This window comes from Corvus hawaiiensis, chromosome 3 (assembly GCF_020740725.1).
Source record: "Corvus hawaiiensis isolate bCorHaw1 chromosome 3, bCorHaw1.pri.cur, whole genome shotgun sequence".
Lineage (NCBI taxonomy): Eukaryota > Metazoa > Chordata > Aves > Passeriformes > Corvidae > Corvus > Corvus hawaiiensis.
Window position 1 is genome coordinate 3706753 of NC_063215.1, and position 22274 is coordinate 3729026.

Genomic DNA, 22274 nt, shown 5'->3' on the forward strand with positions numbered 1-22274 from the left:
TTGTCTAGTAAGATGTTCTTGCAGTGTCCAAAGTTCTTTTCCATATTCTGTGAGTTTTTGCCCATCCCACACCAATTGGTGATTCCATCAGAGGAGAAGAGACAAAGGATAGGAGTGAAGGAAATGGTTTCCCACTGAGAGAGTTTAAATAAGATATTGGGAAGAACTTCTTAATTCTGAGGTTGGGGAGGCCCTGGCACAGGTTGTTGCTGCCCCTGGATCCCTGGAAGTGTCCAAGTGTTTCTTGTCCAGGCTGAACGGAGCTTGGAGCAACCTGGGATAGTGGAAGGTGTCCCTGCCCATGGCAGGAGGGGGGGAAAGAGAGGATCTTTAAGATCCCTTCCAATCCAAAGCAGCCAAGGATGAGTCTATGGAGGAAGGATTCTGCTTCCCCCAGGCCTGGGCTGGTGCTGGTGGCTGCACCCAGCAGTTCCTGTGCCCATCCCAAAGATTCCCCAGCTGGCCCCACAGCCCGCTGCCGCTGTGCCGCGGGTGTCACAAGAGGTGTTGCATGGGGACAACGGTGACGATTGCAACAGCCCCAGGAGGCACCTCAGCCTCTGTCCCTGCAGCAGGGAGGGACCAGCGCCAGCCCCAGCAGCCCCACGCACATGGGGCACTCTCGGGTTGGCCCCGGGCACTTGTGCCAGCAGCAACTGGGGCCTGTCCCACCCACCAGCACTGCTATAAATCCAGCGTGGTTGGGACAAAGCAGCATTCCCTGACCCCAGGGGCATCTGGACACAGCCATTCCTGTTGGGGTTGCTGCTGCCTGAGCACCCACATCTTTGCCAGGGAGGTGAGTGTGGGGTCTCTTTCTGGAATCCTGCCTGCTCAGCATCTCAGCTCAAAGCCTGGCACAGCAGAGTCTCCTGAAGGACAAACTGCTGGAAGTATCCAGGTGGAAAATTTGGCCCTCAGAGATTCCTGGGAAAGAGGGTGAAAGTCCTCATGTGAGTCTGAGAGTCCCAAACCTGTGGAAGGTTGACCTGAGTCTTCCTAAGCACAGGAGAGACTGGAACAGTGCCTTGATGCTGCAGGAGGGAGACGAGATCATTGCTGGGAGAATGGGGACTTTCCCTGGCAAAATAGGGAGACACTTTTCCCACAGCAGCACTGAGATTTCCCATCCTTTCAGGCTTTCAGCAATTCCAAAGGCTGATTTCTGCTTCCATTTCTGGGCACCAAGACACTTGCCTGGCCTCTGGCTGCTTGCAGGGTCGGTGCTGCCCAGGGCAGGGGCAGCAAGTGTGGGGCTGGGGAATGTCTTTGCCGGGAATCCTGGGAATGCTCTGGGGCTGGGGATGGGCACTGCCAGGCTGAGCTGGCAGGACTCTGCTGAGCCCAGGGAAGCAGCGGGGATTGGTCCAGGGCTTTTGGGACATGTGTTGGATTCATGAAGCCTGAGGGAGTAACAGTCCTTTAGCTCCATAACTTTCAATGGCAGCTTTTCCTCCGCAATTCCAAACTTCTCTGTCCACTGTTTTGTTTGAATTGGCAACCCTTGTCCCCATGTTAGAACTGCCATCAGTTCTCTGGGGAAGGGCTTTGGGAAGCCTTCAAGGCAGTTAAAGGAAAAGGATCAGCTGAGGCCGTCGATTTCCAAGAGACTGAGACATGAAACGCCCCCAAAGCTTGGTGTGCAGCACACACCTAAGAAAAGCTTTTAACTGAACAGCAGAGGAATCATCATCTGCTGTGGCTGGAAGCAGCCCCTCTGCAGTGTGGTGAACCACAGAGCCCAGGCTCCTGCCCCACCTGGGGTCCTGCATGTCCCCATTGCCTTGGTGTCCCCTCTGCAGCCCTGTGAAGAGCCGCGAGAGGCAGCAGCCATGAAGATCCTGTTCCTGCTCTTCCCCCTGATCCTCCTGCTGGTGCAGGGTGCTGCAGGTGAGAATGGAGGCGAGGAAATGGGGAAAGTGTGAGCCCCCAGCAGCAGGGAATTCAGTGTCCCTGGAAGAGACTGTTTGTGGGAGTGATGAGACGATAACAGGGCATTGAGGTCAAAGGTGTTTCTCCAGTGATCTTCCAACTGGATGCAGATTTGGGGTGGAGAAATCCCATGCAGACAGAATCCCACCTCCATCTGTGTGTCACTAATGGGTTTGGTTTCAGGCTCCAAGCCTGCACCCAGCTGTTCCTGTTTGGGAGTCTCTGGATGATCTCTTGCCCTGCACAGGGATGGCAGAGAGCCCCAGGGCTGTTGGGATGGAGGGCGTTGCCTGGGGCACAAAGGTGTTCCTTCTCATCCAGTGGTTCATCCACTGAGTGTCCCAAAACCTCATCAGCCCAAGGGATGATCCCTGCAAGGGCTGCACAAGGACTTTGCATCAGAGGTCACACAAATCATGGCACAGCCAGGGCAGGGACTTGGGATGTGAGGAGTCGCTGCCTGCCAGCGGGACTGCAAGCACACCCTGCTCTGCCAGACTGTTGCTGTAATTGTTGAGTGTGCTTTTGTCCATGGAAACAGGAGGTTCAGCTGCATGCAGGCGCCGAGGGGGACACTGCACCTATGGGGGTTGCCCCTACCCTGGAAAACCTATTGGAAGTTGTTCATCTCTAAGGGTGTGCTGCAAAGGGTAAGGACCAGATTCCTGCTTGAAGAAAGATTTTCATCGTTTTTCCCTAGAGGGGTCTGTCACTGATTTCTTTCTAGCAAACACCTGATAAAATCTCTCCTGCTTTTATAATTAAACTAAGAGGCCCGAAAGAGAAGGAAAAAGCCCTTGGGGATTTGGAGCTGTCCTGAATGGGGCTGCAGCAGCCCCAGGACAACCAGGCCCTCCCAACTCACCCAAGACACCGAAGGGTGAAACATTTGCTGTCCTTGGGCAGCACCGAGGACATGATCCAGGTTTTGCTGCATCTGCACACACTCAGAGCCAGGGCTGCCAGCACTGAGATAGCCCAGGTCCAACCTGTCTGCACCAAGGACTGCAGCTCACCTCCCCAAGCCTGAGTCTGCTGCAGCACACACTGGGCGTTGCAGGGCAGCGGGAGAGGGTGGCAGGACAAGTTACAGCAGCTGATGGGCTGGTTTTGTTTCTTTCTACAGATTCTGGGGTTGAAATTCCCAAGCAGGACATTCCCTCGCTTCTGGCTCCTGGACCCATCTCCTGATGTCCCCTCCCGTCCCTGCCTGTGCCGTGCCCAGCTGCGGTGACAGCAGCAGTGGCAGCTGCTCCTGCTGGGCGCTGCTGGGCTGGAGCCCTCTGCTGCCAGCGCCGGTGTCTCTGGGGCAGGGGCTGCTTTTCGCGGCTTGAATAAAGACTTTGAGCACGTTGGCATTGCAGGGCTGGGCCGTGTGTGCGTGTGCTGCTGCCGGAGGGGTGCTGTGCCTGCTGCCTCTGGGGGTGGCACTGGCTTGGTGGCAGCACAAGGCCCTGGCGATGGTGCTGGCGGTGAGCAGCGTGTGTGTCCCTGGGGATGCTGCTGCCTGGCCGTGCTTTGGGGATGCTGAGCCTGGCAGTGCCTGCTGGGCCAGGCTGTGTGGGGTGCCTGTGCTGGAGCTGCCCTGCACACGCTCCCTCTGGGGGAACAGGAACATTGTCCCGGCGTTTATAGGCCCAGATATCATTCTTTTCTCAGGACCCAACTCCCATGCCAGAAAGACACAGGCTAGGAACTGTGGAGATAGGGGCAAAACCTCATCCCTAAAATAGCCACACCTTGGTCACAAGGTCCCAGCTCCTGTCCCAGCTGCAAAACCTGCAGCAGGAACCATTCCTTAAAGGGATGGCAGTGAGGAACCTCAGGGAGCATGGCACAGCCACCAGGAGAACTCACATGTGACTCATGAGATTGATAGGGATAAAATAAATGCCTGAATCAAAAGCTTTGCTTTGTCTTCTCTCCTCTGCATTATGTCTGTATGGAACACTCAGTAGTCACAGCACAGCTTCCCTGTAGCATCACTTAAATCCTCCCTGTGTCCGTGCATTCAATTCATTATTATCTTACCTGCTGCTCCCTGCAGCATCAGGAGGAGAGCACAGAGGATGGGCTGGAGCCACCCGTAGCCCAAAAGTTCCTTTTCCTGATTCTCCCCCTGCACCAGAGAAAAGGAGGCCTTGGTTCCCTCTTCTGACACCTCTGAGAAGGATTCCCAAGCCAGGGCCTTGCGTCATCCTGCCTTGTGTAAGGACCCTGCGGTGCTGCCGTTTGCTGGACACATCCAGGGACACAGACACGCAGGGACACAGCCACACAGACCCTGCTCACTGGAAACCAGCACCACCCTGCTGCTCTGGCACAGGGTGGAACTTTTTCTGAGTCCCTTCAAGAAACACTCCCAGTAAAACCCACCCTCACTAATGTGGGCAGGTGGTGCCTCTGCTTCTGCTCAGCATGCAGAGTCCATCTCCTGCATTTTTGGGGATTGTCACCTTGTCACTGTGCCTTCACATCTCAGGGCTGTGCAGGAGAAAAGGTTGAGATGCCAGGTTCCACTGCCAAATCCCCAGCAGCTCAGCCCCTGCAGCCTGGGGGGACCAGATTGCTCTGCCAAACACCTGGAGAGGCAGCTGCCAAACTGGGCACAGGGCACAGCCCCTCCTGCCCAGCAAGCACTGTCACTTCTCCCAGTGGCATGGCTGGCATCAAACACACTGGATTCACAAGCAGGGACTGCATCATCTTGTATTTCTTCACCTTGGCTGGCATTTGCAGGGGATACTGGTTTTTTGGATCACCTGGGCTACAGAACTTACCATCTATCCTGCTGTTGCTCTCGCTTTACCTGAAGAGCCATGAGAGAAAACCCTGTTTATCCCCCTGACATGCCAGCTGCACAGACCTCTTGTCTAGTAAGATGTTCTTGCAGTGTCCAAAGTTCTTTTCCATATTCTGCGAGTTTTTGCCCATCCCACACCAATTGGTGATTCCATCAGAGGAGAAGAGACAAAGGATAGGAGTGAAGGAAATGGTTTCCCACTGAGAGAGTTTAAATAAGATATTGGGAAGAACTTCTTAATTCTGAGGCTGGGGTGGGCCTGGCACAGGTTGTTGCTGCCCCTGGATCCCTGGAAGTGTCCAAGTGTTTCTTGTCCAGGCTGAACGGAGCTTGGAGCAACCTGGGATAGTGGAAGGTGTCCCTGCCCATGGCAGGAGGGGGGGAAAGAGAGGATCTTTAAGATCCCTTCCAATCCAAAGCAGCCAAGGATGAGTCTATGGAGGAAGGATTCTGCTTCCCCCAGGCCTGGGCTGGTGCTGGTGGCTGCACCCAGCAGTTCCTTTGCCCATCCCAAAGATTCCCCAGCTGGCCCCACAGCCCGCTGCCGCTGTGCCGCGGGTGTCACAAGAGGTGTTGCATGGGGACAACGGTGACGATTGCAACAGCCCCAGGAGGCACCTCAGCCTCTGTCCCTGCAGCAGGGAGGGACCAGCGCCAGCCCCAGCAGCCCCACGCACATGGGGCACTCTCGGTTGGCCCCGGGCACTTGTGCCAGCAGCAACTGGGGCCTGTCCCACCCACCAGCACTGCTATAAATCCAGCGTGGTTGGGACAAAGCAGCATTCCCTGACCCCAGGGGCATCTGGACACAGCCATTCCTGTTGGGGTTGCTGCTGCCTGAGCACCCACATCTTTGCCAGGGAGGTGAGTGTGGGGTCTCTTTCTGGAATCCTGCCTGCTCAGCATCTCAGCTCAAAGCCTGGCACAGCAGAGTCTCCTGAAGGACAAACTGCTGGAAGTATCCAGGTGGAAAATTTGGCCCTCAGAGATTCCTGGGAAAGAGGGTGAAAGTCCTCATGTGAGTCTGAGAGTCCCAAACCTGTGGAAGGTTGACCTGAGTCTTCCTAAGCACAGGAGAGACTGGAACAGTGCCTTGATGCTGCAGGAGGGAGACGAGATCATTGTTGGGAGAATGGGGACTTTCCCGGGCAAAATAGGGAGACACTTTTCCCACAGCAGCACTGAGATTTCCCATCCTTTCAGGCTTTCAGCAATTCCAAAGGCTGATTTCTGCTTCCATTTCTGGGCACCAAGACACTTGCCTGGCCTCTGGCTGCTTGCAGGGCCGGTGCTGCCCAGGGCAGGGGCAGCAAGTGTGGGGCTGGGGAATGTCCTTGCTAGGAATCCTGGGAATGCTCTGGGGCTGGGGATGGGCACCGCCAGGCTGAGCTGGCAGGACTCTGCTGAGCACAGGGAAGCAGCGGGGATTGGTCCAGGGCTTTTGGGACATGTGTTGGATTCATGAAGCCTGAGAGAGTAACAGTCCTTTAGCTCCATAACTTTCAATGGCAGCTTTTCCTCCGCAATTCCAAACTTCTCTGTCCACTGTTTTGTTTGAATTGGCAACCCTTGGCCCACATCAGAACTGCCATCAGTTCTCTGGGGAAGGGCTTTGGGAAGCCTTCAAGGCAGTTAAAGGAAAAGGATCAGCTGAGGCCGTCGATTTCCAAGAGACTGAGACATGAAACGCCCCCAAAGCTTGGTGTGCAGCACACACCTAAGAAAAGCTTTTAACTGAACAGCAGAGGAATCATCATCTGCTGTGGCTGGAAGCAGCCCCTCTGCAGTGTGGTGAACCACAGAGCCCAGGCTCCTGCCCCACGTGGCGTCCTACATGTCCCCATTGCCTTGGTGTCCCCTCTGCAGCCCTGTGAAGAGCCGCGAGAGGCAGCAGCCATGAAGATCCTGTTCCTGCTCTTCCCCCTGATCCTCCTGCTGGTGCAGGGTGCTGCAGGTGAGAATGGAGGCGAGGAAATGGGGAAAGTGTGAGCCCCCAGCAGCAGGGAATTCAGTGTCCCTGGAAGAGACTGTTTGTGGGAGTGATGAGAAGATAACAGGGCATTGAGGTCAAAGGTGTTTCTCCAGTGATCTTCCAACTGGACGCAGATTTGGGGTGGAGAAATCCCATGCAGACAGAATCCCACCTCCATCTGTGTGTCACTAATGGGTTTGGTTTCAGGCTCCAAGCCTGCACCCAGCTGTTCCTGTTTGGGAGTCTCTGGATGATCTCTTGCCCTGCACAGGGATGGCAGAGAGCCCCAGGGCTGTTGGGATGGAGGGCGTTGCCTGGGGCACAAAGGTGTTCCTTCTCATCCAGTGGTTCATCCACTGAGTGTCCCAAAACCTCATCAGCCCAAGGGATGATCCCTGCAAGGGCTGCACAAGGACTTTCCATCAGAGGTCACACAAATCATGGCACAGCCAGGACAGGGACTTGGGATGTGAGGAGTCACTGCCTGCCAGCGGGACTGCAAGCACACCCTGCTCTGCCAGACTGTTGCTGTAATTGCTCTGTGTGTGTCTTTCCCCATGGAAACAGGGGATATAATTAGATGCAGGCGCCAAGGGGGATTCTGCAACTTTGGGAGTTGTCCCTACCCCACAAGACCTTTTGGAAGATGTTCACCAGTCAGTCAGTGCTGCAAAAGGTAAGGAGCAGATCCTCGCCTGAAGAAAGATTTTCATCATTTTTCCCTAGAGGGGTCTGTCACTGATTTCTTTCTAGCAAACACCTGATAAAATCTCTCCTGCTTTTACAATTAAACTAAGAGGCCCGAAAGAGAAGGAAAAAGCCCTTGGGGATTTGGAGCTGTCCTGAATGGGGCTGCAGCAGCCCCAGGACAACCAGGGCATCCCCACTCACCCAAGACACCAAAGGGAGAAACATTTGCTGTCCTTGGGCAGCACCGAGATGATCCAGGTTTGCTGCATCTGCACACACTCAGAGCCAGGGCTGCCAGCACTGAGATAGCCCAGGTCCAACCTGTCTGCACCAAGGACTGCAGCTCACCTCCCCAAGCCTGAGTCTGCTGCAGCACACACTGGGCATTGCAGGGCAGCGGGAGAGGGTGGCAGGACAACTTACAGCAGCTGATGGGCTGGTTTTGTTTCTTTCTACAGAATCTGGGGTTGAGACCCTGAAATTCCCAAGCAGGACATTCCCTCGCCTCTGGCTCCTGGACCCATCTCCTGATGTCCCCTCTCGTCCCTGCCTGTGCCGTGCCCAGCTGCGGTGACAGCAGCAGTGGCAGCTGCTCCTGCTGGGCGCTGCTGGGCTGGAGCCCTCTGCTGCCAGCGCCGGTGTCTCTGGGGCAGGGGCTGCTTTTCGCGGCTTGAATAAAGACTTTGAGCACGTTGGCATTGCAGGGCTGGGCCGTGTGTGCGTGTGCTGCTGCCGGAGGGGTGCTGTGCCTGCTGCCTCTGGGGGTGGCACTGGCTTGGTGGCAGCACAAGGCCCTGGCGATGGTGCTGGCGGTGAGCAGCGTGTGTGTCCCTGGGGATGCTGCTGCCTGGCCGTGCTTTGGGGATGCTGAGCCTGGCAGTGCCTGCTGGGCCAGGCTGTGTGGGGTGCCTGTGCTGGAGCTGCCCTGCACCTGCAGGGCTGTGCTATGTCCTGTCTCTTTGGTGCCGTCCCAACCCATCCCAGATGTCCCAGAGTTCCCACCACACTTTTGACTGGGATCTCCATCTGCCTCATGTGCCATGGGGCTGAACTCTGCAGTGCAGTGTCTGCTCATTTCCCTCCCTCCTTCCAGCCCCACAGCACCAACCCCTCTATCAGCCCACAGCCTCTGTCCCCTCTCCATCCCTTCTGGAGGAGCCTGATCCTGCAGACGGCCCCCAGGAGTGCTTAGCATGCCTTCAGGGGAAACAGGTGTCCCAGGCTGGCTGTACAGCCTCTCCACAGGGTGATGTCGCCAAAGAGTCCCTTGGGCTAAATCCTGAAAATGTCCATAAATATCTCCCAGCAGGGCAAAAGCCGGGTGTCTTCTCTCTGCCAGCTCAAACTGGTGTTACAACACTGTTCACTTCCAACAGCCAGTGGCCTCAGCATTCCTGTGAGTGCAGACTCAGCTCTGCAGGGTCAATTCATGTGTGCTGGGGCTGGCGCTGGTCCCTCCCTGCTGCAGGGGCAGAGGCTGAGGTGCCTCCTGGGGCTATTGCAATCGTCACCGTTGTCTCCATGCAACACCTCTTGTGACACCCACGGCACAGCGGCAGCGGGCTGTGGGGCCAGCTGGGGAATCTTTGGGATGGGCACAGGAACTGCTGGGTGCAGACACCAGCACCAGTTCAGTTCTGGTGACAGTGCTTGCTGGGCAGGAGGGGCTGTGCCCTGTGCCCAGTTTGGCAGCTGCCTCTCCAGGTGTTTGGCAGAGCAATCTGGTCCCCCCAGGCTGCGGGGCTGAGCTGCTGGGGATTTGGCGGTGGAACCTGGCATCTCAATCTTTTCTCCTGCACAGCCCTGAGATGTGAAGGCACAGTGACAAGGTGACAATCCTCAAAAATGCAGGAGATGGACTCTGCATGCTGAGCAGAAGCAGAGGCACCACCTGCCCACATTAGTGAGGGTGGGTTTTACTGGGAGTGTTTCTTGAAGGGACTCAGGAAAAGTTCCACCCTGTGCCAGAGCAGCAGGGTGGTGCTGGTTTCCAGTGAGCAGGGTCTGTGTGGCTGTGTCCCTGCGTGTCTGTGTCCCTGGATGTGTCCAGCAAACGGCAGCACCGCAGGGTCCTTACACAAGGCAGGATGATGCAAGGCCCTGGCTTGGGAATCCTTCTCAGAGGTGTCAGAAGAGGGAACCAAGGCCTCTTTTTCTCTGGTGCAGGGAGAGAATCAGGAAAAGGAACTTTTGGGCTGGACATTTTGAATACTCAAGGGACTCCAGCCTGTCTTCTGTGGTCTCCTCTTGTTTATGTTGGAGGGAGTAGCAGGTAAAATAGAAATGAATTAAATATATGAAAAAATGTAGGGTTTAAGTGATGCTACAGTGAAGCTGTGCTGTGGATATTGAGCTTTTCCTATAAACAGAATCAATATGAAAGAAGATAAAAGCCAAACCTTTCTGTACAGGTATTTATTTTACCTCTAGTGAGATCATGAGTCACATGTGAGTTCTGGTGGCTGTGCCTTGCTCCTTGGGGTCCCTCACCCTTCCATACCTTCAAGGAATGGCTCCTGCTGCAGGTTTTACAGCTAGGACTGGGGCTGGGACCTTGTAAGCAAGGTGTGGCTATTTTAGGGATGAGGTTTTGCCCCTATCTCCACAGTTCCTAGCCCGTGTCTCTCTGAGTCCACAGCACTGTGCACAGAACAGTGGAGAGGCGGAGGAGAAGGGAGGAAGGGAAATCCTGCTACACCCTCAGAGTCCTGCTTTGTGCAGGGATGGAGGCATCAGATATGTTGGGGAGTCTCTGCTGAAGGCTGCTATGAGGAGGTCCCGAGTGTGTCCCAAGCAAGTGCTGTAAACATCACCCATCTTCCACTGGAAAACTTCCCCTGGATGTTGGAGACAGGGGACACTGGGCAGCCCAGGGATATGGGGACAGCCCTGGGCTGGCATTGCTGCCCTGCCCAGCCTGCAGCTGCTGCTGGGGCTGCAGGGACCTGGCATCCTCCGCCAGGTCCCAGAGCTCTGCAGAGCCCAGGCAGCCTCGGCACAGAGGGCACTCCAGCCAGTGCCCAGACAACAACGGGTTGGAGAGGGGATTCCCAGGGTGTGTACAGATGAACACACAAGCACAGAGGTGCAGGTTGAGATTCCCAATGGCAGCAATGTCCTGCCCCATTTGGGCATATGGGACATCCCTGCAGAGAACCCAGGGAGCTCCTTTCCCACTGAGCAGCAGGATAGTGCCTCCCTTGAGCTCATCCTCACTTGTGCTGAGCTCCCCCACAGGAAAGGACCATCACCCACCTCAAAGTGAGTGATAGGGAAGTAGGGTCCTGAGAAAAGAATAATATCTGGGCCTATAAAAATCAGGACATGGTTCCTGTTCCCCGTGAGGGAGCGTGTGCAGGGCAGCTCCAGCACAGGCACCCCACACAGCCTGGCCCAGCAGGCACTGCCAGGCTCAGCGTCCCCAAAGCACGGCCAGGCAGCAGCATCCCCAGGGACACACACGCTGCTCACCGCCAGCACCATCGCCAGGGCCTTGTGCTGCCACCAAGCCAGTGCCACCCCCAGAGGCAGCAGGCACAGCACCCCTCCGGCAGCAGCACACGCACACACGGCCCAGCCCTGCAATGCCAACGTGCTCAAAGTCTTTATTCAAGCCGCGAAAAGCAGCCCCTGCCCCAGAGACACCGGCGCTGGCAGCAGAGGGCTCCAGCCCAGCAGCGCCCAGCAGGAGCAGCTGCCACTGCTGCTGTCACCGCAGCTGGGCACGGCACAGGCAGGGACGGGAGGGGACATCAGGAGATGGGTCCAGGAGCCAGAAGCGAGGGAATGTCCTGCTTGGGAATTTCAGGGTCTCATCCCCAGGTACTGTAAGAAGAAGGAAAACAAGCCCATCAGCTGCTGTAACTTGTCCTGCCACCCTCTCCCGCTGCCCTGCAATGCCCAGTGTGTGCTGCAGCAGACTCAGGCTTGGGGAGGTGAGCTGCAGTCCTTGGTGCAGACAGGTTGGACCTGGGCTATCTCAGTGCTGGCAGCCCTGGCTCCGAGTGTGTGCAGATGCAGCAAAACCTGGATCATGTCCTCGGTGCTGCCCAAGGACAGCAAATGTTTCTCCCTTTGGTGTCTTGGTTGAGTTGGGAGGGCCTGGTTGTCCTGGGGCTGCTGCAGCCCCATTCAGGACAGCTCCAAATCCCCAAGGGCTTATTCCTTCTCTTTCGGGCCTCTTAGTTTAATTATAAAAGCAGGAGAGATTTTATCAGGTGTTTGCTCGAATGAAATCTCTGACAGACCCCTCTAGGGAAAAAGGATGAAAATCTTTCTTCAGGCAGGGATCTGCTCCTTACCGTTTGCAGCACACAGTGAGTGGTGAACATCTTCCAATAGGTTGTGCGGGGTAGGGGCAACTCCGAAAGGCACAGTGTCCCCCTCGGAGACTGCATGCAGTTGAAGTTCCTGTTTCCATGGACAAAAGCACACTCAACAATTACAGCAACAGTCTGGCAGAGCAGGGTGTGCTTGCAGTCCCGCTGGCAGGCAGTGACTCCTCACATCCCATGTCCCTGCCCTGGCTGTGCCATGATTTGTGTGACCTCTGATGCAAAGTCCTTGTGCAGCCCTTGCAGGGATCATCCCTTGGGCTGATGAGGTTTTGGGACACTCAGTGGATGAACCACTGGATGAGAAGGAACACCTTTGTGCCCCAGGCAACGCCCTCCATCCCAACAGCCCTGGGGCTCTCTGCCATCCCTGTGCAGGGCAAGAGATCATCCAGAGACTCCCAAACAGGAACAGCTGGGTGCAGGCTTGGAGCCTGAAACCAAACCCATTAATGATGCACAGATGGAGGTGGGATTCTGTCTGCATGGGATTTCTCCACCCCAAATCTGCGTCCAGTTGGAAGATCACTGGAGAACCACCTTTGACCTCAATGCCCTGTTATCGTCTCATCACTCCCACAAACACAGTCTCTTCCAGGGACACTGAATTCCCCTGCTGCTGGGGGCTCACACTTTCCCCATTTCCCCACCTCCATTCTCACCTGCAGCACCCTGCACCAGCAGGAGGATCAGGGGGAAGAGCAGGAACAGGATCTTCATGGCTGCTGCCTCTCGCGGCTCTTCACAGGGCTGCAGAGGGGACACCAAGGCAATGGAGACATGCAGGACGCCAGGTGGGGCAGGAGGCTGGGCTCTGTGGTTCACCACACTGCAGAGGGGCTGCTTCCAGCCACAGCAGATGATGATTCCTCTGCTGTTCAGTTAAAAGCTTTTCTTAGGTGTGTGCTGCACACCAAGCTTTGGGGGCGTTTCATGTCTCAGTCTCTTGGAAATCGATTGCCTCAGCTGATCCTTTTCCTTTAACTGCCTTGAAGGCTTCCCAAAGCCCTTCCCCAGAGAACTGATGGCAGTTCTAACATGGGGACAAGGGTTGCCAATTCAAACAAAACAATGGACAGAGAAGTTTGGAATTGCAGAGAAGAAGCTGCCATTGAAAGTTATGGAGCTAAAGGACTGTTACTCCCTCAGGCTTCATGAATCCAACACATGTCCCAAAAGCCCTGGACCAATCCCCGCTGCTTCCCTGAGCTCAGCAGAGTCCTGCCAGCTCAGCCTGGCGGTGCCCATCCCCAGCCCCAGAGCATTCCCAGGATTCCCAGCAAAGACATTCCCCAGCCCCACACTTGCTGCCCCTGCCCTGGGCAGCACCGACCCTGCAAGCAGCCAGAGGCCAGGCAAGTGTCTTGGTGCCCAGAAATGGAAGCAGAAATCAGCCTTTGGAATTGCTGAAAGCCTGAAATGATGGGAAATCTCAGTGCTGCTGTGGGAAAAGTGTCTCCCTATTTTGCCAAGGAAAGTCCCCATTCTCCCAACAATGATCTCGTCTCCCTCCTGCAGCATCAAGGCACTGTTCTAGTCTCTCCTGTGCTTAGAAAGACTCAGGTCAACCTTCCACAGGTTTGGGACTCTCAGACTCACATGAGGACTTTCGCCCTCTTTCCCAGGAATCTCTGAGGGCCAAATTTTCCACCTGGATACTTCCAGCAGTTTGTCCTTCAGGAGACTCTGCTGTGCCAGGCTTTGAGCTGAGATGCTGAGCAGGCAGGATTCCAGAAAGAGACCCCACACTCACCTCCCTGGCAAAGATGTGGGTGCTCAGGCAGCAGCAACCCCAACAGGAATGGCTGTGTCCAGATGCCCCTGGGGTCAGGGAATGCTGCTTTGCCCCAACCACGCTGGATTTATAGCAGTGCTGGTGGGTGGGACAGGCCCCAGTTGCTGCTGGCACAAGTGCCCGGGGCCAACCCGAGAGTGCCCCATGTGCGTGGGGCTGCTGGGGCTGGCGCTGGTCCCTCCCTGCTGCAGGGACAGAGGCTGAGGTGCCTCCTGGGGCTGTTGCAATCGTCACCGTTGTCCCCATGCAACACCTCTTGTGACACCCGCGGCACAGCGGCACCGGGCTGGGCACGAGAGGGCTGGGATGGACAAGGCAGGCGGTTGATGTTGGGAAGAATAGAAATGAGGAAATGGTTTCCTTCTTTGTGTCCTCAGCGGGCTGTGGGGCCAGCTGGGGAATCTTTGGGATGGGGGGACAGCTCTGCACTGCAGAGGTGAAGGGAGCTCAAGGTGACAGCTCTGGGGTCAGTGCCAGGACAGGTGAGAACTCATTGAGCAAAGGTCATGGCAGGCAGGTGTGGCATTTAAGTAAAACCTTATAAAATGAAGGCCTTGTTGCTTTTGTAAAATTATGGCTCAGGCCTGTTACTTCGGCTAGAGAAGGACTGTGAGGAAAGTGTGTGAGAAGAAAAACAATTAGTTTTCACCCATGAGAATGTAGTATCAACAGAAGCAAGAAAGTTAAACAGTAGAAGGAGAAAACAGCAACATATCTGCACCTGTTATTTTTCTGAATGCTTGAACGCTTATGCCATAGGCAGCCAATGGTAGTATGTTGTGGTTAGTAATAGCCAATGAGTCTAAACTGTAGTAGTTTAGCAGCCAATGAATCTGTAACATGAATGATAACATATAAAAGATGTATAAAAGAGGCTGCTTTGTTTAATAAACAGCTTTCTGGCCCTTGAAAGAGGCACTGTCCGTGTGTGTCGTGACCGCCCCAACAGCGACAGGCCGGGATGTTCTGAACATCCCTCACCAAACTCTCCAGCTCTGCAAAGCAATGGCAGCGAAAACTTTTTGGGGATTGGTCCCTTGTCCCTGGCAACAATTGACAGAACCAGAGAAAATGGCCTGAAGCAGAACCAGGGAAGGTTTAAACTGGATAGTAAGAACAATTTATTGGAGAAAAAAAAGGGTGGTCAAACATTGGAACATATTGCCCAGGGCAGTGGTAGAGTCAACATTCCTGGCAGGATTTAAAAAGCATGTAGATGTGGCACTTGGGGACATGTGTTAGTGCTGGGCTTGGCAGTGCTGGGGAATGGCTGGACTCGATGATCTCAGAGGGCTTTCCCAACATTAATGATTCCCTGATTCTCTGATTCTCTGAATCTCTGATTCTTGGGAGGGAAAGTCTTTAGTGAAACCATCAGGGTCACCATTTGCTCCCACATGCATGTGTACATGAACGCACACACGTATTGAACCACTCAAAACACAACGCCTGAGGTTTGCTTTGCACACAGGGAGAGGCCTCTGCCTTTGATGGAGCAGAGCACTGTCACCCCAGACTGCCTGAGATGGGCAGAAAGAAGAAGACAACCTGTTTTTTCCCTGTGGGGAAACAAATTCAGACATTTCCTGGCCATGGTCAATTGGAGCCATTTCACAGGTCAACCAGACCAGGAGCCCCATGGCCTCCTCCTCCTCCTGGCTGGTGGGATGGGGTGTGGAGCAGCACAGCTCCCTCACAGGCACAGCAAGGAGGGCTGTGGCACTGGAACAGGACAAGGAGGAGCAGCAGGGAGAGCTCGTGGGGGTCACCACGGCCGTGCCCACTCAAGGGACACAGCACCAGCACAGCTCTGCACACGAGGCTGTGGCTGTGAGGGACAAGGGACACCTGGGACTGGCAGGACCAGCTCAGGGATGCCACTTCCAACAGGGAGAGCGTGTGCAGGGCAGCTCCAGCCCAAGCACCCCACACAGCCTGGCCCAGCAGGCACTGCCAGGCTCAGCGTCCCCAAAGCACGGCCAGGCAGCAGCATCCCCAGGGACACACACGCTGCTCACCGCCAGCACCATCGCCAGGGCCTTGTGCTGCCACCAAGCCAGTGCCACCCCCAGAGGCAGCAGGCACAGCACCCCTCCGGCAGCAGCACACGCACACACGGCCCAGCCCTGCAATGCCAACGTGCTCAAAGTCTTTATTCAAGCCGCGAAAAGCAGCCCCTGCCCCAGAGACACCGGCGCTGGCAGCAGAGGGCTCCAGCCCAGCAGCGCCCAGCAGGAGCAGCTGCCACTGCTGCTGTCACCGCAGCTGGGCACGGCACAGGCAGGGACGGGAGGGGACATCAGGAGATGGGTCCAGGAGCCAGAAGCGAGGGAATGTCCTGCTTGGGAATTTCAGGGTCTCAACCCCAGATTCTGTAGAAAGAAACAAAACCAGCCCATCAGCTGCTGTAAGTTGTCCTGCCACCTTCTCCCGCTGCCCTGCAATGCCCAGTGTGTGCTGCAGCAGACTCAGGCTTGGGGAGGTGAGCTGCAGTCCTTGGTGCAGACAGGTTGGACCTGGGCTATCTCAGTGCTGGCAGCCCTGGCTCTGAGTGTGTGCAGATGCAGCAAAACCTGGATCATGTCCTCGGTGCTGCCCAAGGACAGGGAGTGTTTCACTCTTTGGTGGCTTGGGCAAGTCCTCTGCAGAGTCTGAATGACTCCCCTGAGGCTGGAGGAGAGTGGGGAGGCCCTGGCTGACCTGGGGCTGCTGCAGCCCCTCTTGGGCACTTCCAATCACCTTTCCTTCCCTCCCCTCAGCTCTGCCTAGGACATGAAGGGCACTGAGCCATTTGCTGCTAATGGACCCTTAAACACCTTCTGCCATGACAGCAGCTTTTGTAATTCCGAAACTTACCTTTTGCAGCAGAAGTAAAACCTGGAACATTTTCCTGCGATGACATAGGGGAAAGAGCAGTTCAGGAGTGAGCAGTACCCTTTTTCTTTCTGACATTGTTTCCTGTTTGTTGGACCCAAGGAGGATCCTGCAAAGTGAAAGAGGCCAAAGTGAGTATGGCTTAACTGTAAAAAATGTGTCTGGTTCCAGAGGAACCAGTACTGGTTCTGAGTCCAAGTCTCCAATGACCTGAGAACCAAACCCAACATCTTAAACTCTCCAGTCAGAGTTCATTTTTTCTAATGCAACGTGTGCACGTGGGCAAAGACCCAGGGAAAGAGCAGCATGAGCTGCACGAGTTGCTGTGCTGGATCCTCAGCTGCCCAGACCTTCCTCACAGCAAATCCCTCCCAAATGTTATAAATACCTGAGAAACCTGATCACCTCCCAGGACCTGGAAAACCCCACTGGCTGAGGCTCACACCTCAGCCATCTCCCCTCTGTCCCTCTCACCTGCAGCACTGTGGACCAACAGGAGGAACAAGGGGAAGAGCAGGTAGAGGATCCTCATGGCTGATGCCTGTCCTGGGTCTTCTCAGGGCTGCAGAGGGGACACATCGAGAGCCCAGCCAGGGTCAAGGATTTAGGGGAATCCTTGTTCCTGGAGAGGCCAAGCTAAATGAAGTCTTATCCGGTGCTCTCCATCCCCCAGCCAGCCCAAAGCTGGCTGCCCAAACACCCTGCACAATCCCCTCTGCCTTCCTGAGGTCAGGAAAGTCTTCCCAGCTCACTTGGGAGTGTTTATCCCTAATTCCAGAGCATTCTCAGGATTCCCAGCCAGCACATTGCCCATCCCTTTGCAGCACTGAGCCAGGAAGGAGCAGGAGGGCAGGGAAGTGTCTTGAGGGCCTGAAAGTGACCACCTAGTGACCTACCTGATGGAGGTGTCGGTCAGAGCACACCAAGGCAGAAAGGGTCTGTAACAAAGCAACCTGGAATCACTTGTGTGAGGAGTCCCGATGGGGGGAGTGTCCCTGTGCCCCAACCACGCTGGATTTATAGCAGTGCTGGTGGGTGGGACAGGCCCCAGTTGCTGCTGGCACAAGTGCCCGGGGCCAACCCGAGAGTGCCCCATGTGCGTGGGGCTGCTGGGGCTGGTGCTGGTCCCTCCCTGCTGCAGGGACAGAGGCTGAGGTGCCTCCTGGGGCTGTTGCAATCGTCACCGTTGTCCCCATGCAACACCTCTTGTGACACCCGCGGCACAGCGGCACCGGGCTGGGCACGAGTGGGCTGGGATGGACAAGGCAGGCGGTTGATGTTGGGAAGAATAGAAATGAGGAAATGGTTTCCTTCTTTGTGTCCTCTCATTTTGTTGATGTTAGAAATACTCAGAGTGGAATGTGGAAGATGAGACTGAATATTTCAAATGTGCTCAGCTTTGTATGTTGAACGGTTTATCTCTCATTTCACCTCAACAGGTTTGTCTGCGTAGTTTGTAAAGAGGGACAAAATAAAATTTCAGGGTTATCAAAGGGGAAGGAAAAGCCACAGCAGGCAAGGATGATCTCAATATTCCTCACCAAACTCTCCAGTTCTAGAAAGCAAAGGCAGCAGAAAATTTTTGGTGTCAGTCTCTTCTCCCTGGTAACAATTGACAGGACCAGAGGAAATGGCTGCAGGCAGCACCAGGGAAGGATTAGGTTGGATATTAGGAAGAGTTTCCTTGCAGAATCAGTAATCAGTGCTGGGACAGGCTTCCCAGGGCAGTGGTAGAATTACAACCTCTGGAAGTACTTAAAGGCCATGTAGATGTGACACTTGGGGACATGGGTTAGTGCTGGGCTTGGCAGTGCTGGCAGAATGGTTGGACTTGATGGTCTTAGAGAGCTTTTCCAACATCAATAATTCTGTGCCTCTATGATTCTTGGGAGAGAAAGCCATCCCTGAACCAGGCAGTGTCCCCAGGTGCTCCCATACACCCATGTACATGGACACACAGGTATTGAACCATACAAACCCTAACACCTGAGGTTTGCTTTGCACACAGGGAGAGGCCGCTGCCCTTGATGGAGCAGAGCACTGCCACTCCAGACTGCCTGAGATGGGCAGAGGCCAGGACACCCTGCCTACTCAGGTGGGACCGTTTTCACAGGTCACCAGACCAGGAGCCCCATGGCCTCCTCCTCCTCCTGGCTGGTGGGATGGGGTGTGGAGCAGCACAGCTCCCTCACAGGCACAGCAAGGAGGGCTGTGGCACTGGAACAGGACAAGGAGGAGCAGCAGGGAGAGCTCGTGGGGGTCACCACGGCCGTGCCCACTCAAGGGACACAGCATCAGCACAGCTCTGCACACGAGGCTGTGGCTGTGAGGGACAAGGGACACCTGGGACTGGCAGGACCAGCTCAGGGATGCCACTTCCAACAGGGAGAGCGTGTGCAGGGCAGCTCCAGCACAGGCACCCCACACAGCCTGGCCCAGCAGGCACTGCCAGGCTCAGCGTCCCCAAAGCACGGCCAGGCAGCAGCATCCCCAGGGACACACACGCTGCTCACCGCCAGCACCATCGCCAGGGCCTTGTGCTGCCACCAAGCCAGTGCCACCCCCAGAGGCAGCAGGCACAGCACCCCTCCGGCAGCAGCACACGCACACACGGCCCAGCCCTGCAATGCCAACGTGCTCAAAGTCTTTATTCAAGCCGCGAAAAGCAGCCCCTGCCCCAGAGACACCGGCGCTGGCAGCAGAGGGCTCCAGCCCAGCAGCGCCCAGCAGGAGCAGCTGCCACTGCTGCTGTCACCGCAGCTGGGCACGGCACAGGCAGGGACGGGAGGGGACATCAGGAGATGGGTCCAGGAGCCAGAAGCGAGGGAATGTCCTGCTTGGGAATTTCAGGGTCTCAACCCCAGACTCTGTAAGAAGAAAGGAAACAAGCCCATCAGCTGCTGTAACTTGTCCTGCCACCCTCTCCCCCTGCCCTGCAATGAAAACAAGTGCAGGGACATAACACTCAACCTACAGAGGCCAACTCCAGCTGTTAGAGGTATAAAGAGGAGTATCCTGTGCCTCACACTATTCCAGGGACAGCCTTCTCATTTGGCCAACAGAGCTGAGCTCTCTGCACTGACAGTGGGCAAACCTTGTGGGACTAAAGGAGTGTAGGGTAGAACTGGTTGACCTGGGGCTGCTGCAGCCCTATTCAGGGCAGGTCCAAACCCAAAAGGACTTTTCCTTTCTTTCCCTGGCTTTTGCCTTTGAGCATGAATGCATGAAGTTATGAAGTAGGAGCTGGCTTGAAAGACAATAACAACTTTATCCATGATCAGGAGCAAACCATTTCCAGAACTTACGGTTTGCAGCAGTGACTCAATGTTGAACAAACTCCCGCGAATTTATACGGGAAACGACAGCCCCCCACAGCGCAGAATCCTCCCCGTCGGATGCACTTCTCATGTTTTCCTGCTGCCGTGGAAAATCATGCACAGGGAAAGAGTTAAAACCATAATCTGGGAGAGGAGTGTGTGAATGCACCTTCCTCTCTTCCCTTCTTACCTGCAGCACCCTGGACCAACAGGAGGAACAAGGGGAAGAGCAGGTACAGGATCCTCATGGCTGACACTTCTCTCAGGACTTCACAGGATTACAGAGGGGACACACCAAAACTCCTGGAGATAACAGCAATCAGTAACAGGACAAACTGCAAAGGGACTATCACAAGTGGCCTGTTCTATAGAATGGATCTCATGTATGCACCTTCAGGATTTCCTGGGAGCAGCTGGGGAACTATTGGCCTGTCAGGCAATTCCCATCATCTTATTCTCTATGAATTCTCTGTGAATTCTCTTAAGGGACATGTGGGAGAAGTAATGCCTGACTGTTGCACTTGTAGCCAAAACAGCTTTCCAAGACTTGTGGAAAGCACAGGCAGAATATTTCCCCTTGGAAGCTGTGCTCCCTCAGGCCTTTTGCATCCAACACTTCACTCTTGAGGAGAAATACATGTTTCTGGTGAGACAGAGCCAAGGGTGGGACAAGGCAGATTTTCAAATGCAGTTACTAGATGAAACATGTTGCTGCTGCTTTTATTCTCACACTTCTGCCTCTCCTTCTCCAAGAGCCAAAGCAGAGTTTGCCTGTCAGGTGGTGCTCGTGCCAACACTCAACACAAAGCAAATAGTCAAACAAGAATTGGGAACTGACCTGGGTTCTGGAGTTATGGGAAATTCATGTCCCTGGCGATGCCTAGCACTTGGTGAAGGAGGGCTCTGACGATCACTATGGTCAATAGAACCATAGAGTGATAGAATGGTTTGGGACTGAAGGGATCCCTTATAGCTACTCTAAGTCCAACCCCCTTAACAATTAGCAGGTTCAGCTACATAACAGAATCACAATTGCCTTGGGGACAAAGCAGCCTTCCAAGTTAATGGAAGCTGAAAGAATGGTAAATCTCTGTACTGCTGCTTGAATAGCATCTCCCTACTTTGTCCAGCACAGTCTCCAGCTGCCCCAGAACAAGAAACCTCAGGGACCTCCCTCCAGCCTCCAGAATAATTTCTAGTGCCCGATTAAAGCAGGAAACCCAGATTACCTTTCAGCATATTCTGGGCTCTGATAATCACTGACTCATACTATTAGTGCTCTTCCTTAAAAAGCTCAAATGGCACCCAACAGTCTGTAAATAACAAAGTGTCAGGAACTGAAGAGAGAGGTGTAATGGGCAGCTCAAGTCCATTAGTCCTCAGGAGATCCCACAACCACTTACCTGATGAGGATTTTGGTGTTCAGCCTGTAAACAGAATGGCTGTGTCCAGATGCCCCTGGGGTCAGGGAATGCTGCTTTGCCCCAACCACGCTGGATTTATAGCAGCGCTGGTGGGTGGGACAGGCCCCAGTTGCTGCTGGCACAAGTGCCCGGGGCCAACCGAGAGTGCCCCATGTGCGTGGGGCTGCTGGGGCTGGTGCTGGTCCCTCCCTGCTGCAGGGACAGAGGCTGAGGTGCCTCCTGGGGCTGTTGCAATCGTCACCGTTGTCCCCATGCAACACCTCTTGTGACACCCGCGGCACAGTGGCACCGGGCTGGGCACGAGAGGGCTGGGATGGACAAGGCAGGCGGTTGATGTTGGGAAGAATAGAAATGAGGAAATGGTTTCCTTCTTTGTGTCCTCAGCGGGCTGTGGGGCCAGCTGGGGAATCTTTGGGATGGGGGGACAGCTCTGCACTGCAGAGGTGAAGGGAGCTCAAGGTGACAGCTCTGGGGTCAGTGCCAGGACAGGTGAGAACTCATTGAGCAAAGGTCATGGCAGGCAGGTGTGGCATTTAAGTAAAACCTTATAAAATGAAGGCCTTGTTGCTTTTGTAAAATTATGGCTCAGGCCTGTTACTTCGGCTAGAGAAGGACTGTGAGGAAAGTGTGTGAGAAGAAAAACAATTAGTTTTCACCCATGAGAATGTAGTATCAACAGAAGCAAGAAAGTTAAACAGTAGAAGGAGAAAACAGCAACATATCTGCACCTGTTATTTTTCTGAATGCTTGAACGCTTATGCCATAGGCAGCCAATGGTAGTATGTTGTGGTTAGTAATAGCCAATGAGTCTAAACTGTAGTAGTTTAGCAGCCAATGAATCTGTAACATGAATGATAACATATAAAAGATGTATAAAAGAGGCTGCTTTGTTTAATAAACAGCTTTCTGACCCTTGAAAGAGGCACTGTCCGTGTGTGTCGTGACCGCCCCAACAGCGACAGGCCGGGATGTTCTGAACATCCCTCACCAAACTCTCCAGCTCTGCAAAGCAATGGCAGCGAAAACTTTTTGGGGATTGGTCCCTTGTCCCTGGCAACAATTGACAGAACCAGAGAAAATGGCCTGAAGCAGAACCAGGGAAGGTTTAAACTGGATAGTAAGAACAATTTATT

The 22274-nt window shown here is 54.7% G+C and overlaps 1 protein-coding gene and 2 long non-coding RNA genes across 3 annotated transcripts; 2 read left to right on the forward strand and 1 right to left on the reverse strand.

The window, feature by feature from the left end:
* Positions 1–710: 710 nt before the first annotated feature.
* Positions 711–3295, forward strand: LOC125323027. The gene is made up of 4 exons (XR_007202333.1): positions 711–799; positions 1803–1890; positions 2474–2582; positions 3059–3295. It is a non-coding gene; the product is annotated as an uncharacterized LOC125323027 (long non-coding RNA).
* Positions 3296–5510: 2215 nt separating this feature from the next.
* LOC125323030 lies at positions 5511–8100 on the forward strand. Its single transcript, XR_007202337.1, has 4 exons — positions 5511–5599; positions 6602–6689; positions 7275–7383; positions 7856–8100. It is a non-coding gene; the product is annotated as an uncharacterized LOC125323030 (long non-coding RNA).
* A 7553-nt stretch (positions 8101–15653) lies between these two features.
* On the reverse strand, positions 15654–21205 carry LOC125323026 (ostricacin-2-like). The gene is made up of 4 exons (XM_048297545.1): positions 21121–21205; positions 19908–20020; positions 16383–16509; positions 15654–15898 (listed from the first exon to the last, which is right to left on the reverse strand). Exons 2-4 carry the CDS (start codon positions 19963–19965, stop codon positions 15886–15888), a joined length of 198 nt encoding a protein of 65 aa, XP_048153502.1. The 5' UTR covers positions 19966–20020; positions 21121–21205; the 3' UTR covers positions 15654–15885.
* Between the last annotated feature and the right edge of the window lie 1069 nt (positions 21206–22274).

What these genes read in the sequence shown, in the direction of transcription:
- LOC125323026 (XM_048297545.1), bottom strand. Translation starts at nt 19,965, where the DNA reads ATGAGGATCCTGTACCTGCTCTTCCCCTTGTTCCTCCTGTTGGTCCAG. An exon ending in GTTGGTCCAGGGTGCTGCAG is followed by an intron (nt 16,510 to 19,907) that starts GTAAGAAGGGAA and finishes TTCACTTTGCAG; the next exon opens with GATCCTCCTTGGGTCCAACA.